The sequence below is a fragment of the Cervus elaphus genome, chromosome 7 (genome assembly GCF_910594005.1).
Source record: "Cervus elaphus chromosome 7, mCerEla1.1, whole genome shotgun sequence".
Lineage (NCBI taxonomy): Eukaryota > Metazoa > Chordata > Mammalia > Artiodactyla > Cervidae > Cervus > Cervus elaphus.
Window position 1 is genome coordinate 23,354,871 of NC_057821.1, and position 2,118 is coordinate 23,356,988.

The 2,118-nt window shown below is 38.6% G+C and overlaps 1 protein-coding gene across 1 annotated transcript; it reads left to right on the plus strand.

Moving 5' to 3' along the window:
- Positions 1 to 1,098: 1,098 nt before the first annotated feature.
- On the plus strand, positions 1,099 to 1,823 carry LOC122697178 (60S ribosomal protein L10a). Its single transcript, XM_043907696.1, has one exon. The coding sequence runs from the start codon at positions 1,132 to 1,134 to the stop codon at positions 1,783 to 1,785; it is 654 nt and encodes a 217-aa protein (XP_043763631.1). The 5' UTR covers positions 1,099 to 1,131; the 3' UTR covers positions 1,786 to 1,823.
- The last annotated feature ends 295 nt before the right edge of the window (positions 1,824 to 2,118 follow it).

A 2,118-nucleotide genomic window follows, 5' to 3' on the forward strand; every position in this document is an offset into this window, starting at 1 on the left:
AGTAAACACTCATTAAGAAACAGAATGATGCTGATTATGTAAAATATATGTGATTGCTGTATTCACCTAATATACATTTACTAACTCCTTACTATGTTGCAGATATCATCCTAGAAACTAGCAATAGTACCATGTGACTGAGCATAATATACTCTCTTAAAAAGCAGATAAGACAATGGGAATCTAAATTTATGTGCATAAATAGAGACACATACATATACACAAAGAAAAGGCCCAGAATTTTTCAAATAAAAGGGACTTACAGAGTCTTGCATTTCTCAGGAAACTAAAAATCTTGGAATAATCTGATCTATAATCATACATCTCACTTTTTGGCAGATGAGGGCAATCTCTCACACTGCCAACTTTTTGTTCCTAAATTTCTACAACAGAATTTCCTTAATTTGTATTTATCTTCAAAAGTATTTCTGAGGATTCACAATTTTCTTGGCACTTGTGTGTGCCAAGCTAACTGCTTTCAAATATTTACAACCTGCATGTGTGTGTGTGTATATATATATTATATGTACACACATATATGTATACACAATTTAAATATAATAATATATCATTATTTCTAATTTACAGATAAAGAAGTGTGATATTTATTATTTGTTGAACTAAACTGAATAGTTCTCTGCCTAAATATGTGAGACTCTGGTTCCAGGAAGACAAAGAAGAATAGAATCTCTTGTCTGCCGACAAAGAGCAAAGATATCATAAGAGATGTATAAAAAATTAGACAAATATGTGGCAAGTGCAATGGCACCAATATGCACAAGACACAGAGGTGGCAACTCAATTTAGCCTAGAGGTTCAGTGAAGTCTTCAGAAAAAGAACAATTTCTGAGTGGTTGAAATGGATGAATATCTAGAATGACTTGAGCAACTAGATGGTGGTACCACAAACCAATACATAGAACATGAGAGGAAAAGTAGGGACTGGGTAAGTAGGTGAAGTAGGGCTGGTAGGATAGTTTAAGATAATTATTGAGTTAATTTGTGGGTATGTTCGATTTAAGGTGCTTGTGAAACATTGAATTGGATATATGCAGCAGATAATTGGATAAGTTAAGACTGATTTTAAAGAATAGATCTGGCTCTTTTCCGGTTATCGCGGTGTAGGGAACCATGAGCAGCAAAGTCTCCCGCGACACCCTCTACGAGGCGGTGCGGGAAGTCCTGCACGGGAACCAGCGCAAGCGCAGGAAGTTTTTGGAGACTGTGGAGCTTCAGATCAGCCTGAAGAACTATGACCCTCAGAAGGACAAACGCTTCTCGGGCACCGTCAGGCTTAAGTCCACTCCCCGCCCCAAGTTCTCCGTGTGTGTCTTGGGGGACCAGCAGCACTGTGATGAGGCCAAGGCTGTGGATATCCCCCACATGGACATTGAGGCGCTGAAGAAACTCAACAAGAATAAGAAACTGGTCAAGAAGCTGGCCAAGAAATACGATGCCTTTTTGGCTTCAGAGTCTCTGATCAAGCAGATCCCCCGAATCCTGGGCCCAGGCCTGAACAAGGCTGGCAAGTTCCCTTCCTTGTTGACCCACAATGAGAACATGGTGGCCAAAGTTGATGAAGTGAAGTCCACGATCAAGTTCCAGATGAAGAAGGTGCTGTGTCTGGCAGTGGCTGTTGGCCACGTGAAGATGACAGATGATGAGCTTGTGTACAACATCCACTTAGCTGTCAACTTTCTGGTGTCATTGCTCAAGAAAAATTGGCAGAACGTCAGGGCCTTGTACATTAAGAGCACCATGGGCAAGCCCCAGCGTCTGTACTAAGGCACAGCTTAATAAACCATACTAAACCAAAAAAAAAAGAGTAGATCTGAACTGGAGATGGAATATGGAAATCAGATATACGAATGAATCTTCCCATAGCAGATATCTAGAAAAAGACAAAATTAAACGTAAATCCACAGTATCTGGTCTAAAATTTCAAGATCTTTGGAAAAAGAAGATATATCATATTACCTGCTATTACATTCTAAGTAAGAATTTTAAATAACCAGAAATTTTATTTTAAAATAGGTATGTACATATGGGTATATGGAGTGAGTGTGTGTGTGTGTGTGTGTAAATGTATTTCAAATTGACTTTATTCAAAAGAATTAC

What these genes read in the sequence shown, in the direction of transcription:
- LOC122697178 (XM_043907696.1), top strand. Translation starts at nt 1,132, where the DNA reads ATGAGCAGCAAAGTCTCCCGCGACACCCTCTACGAGGCGGTGCGGGAA.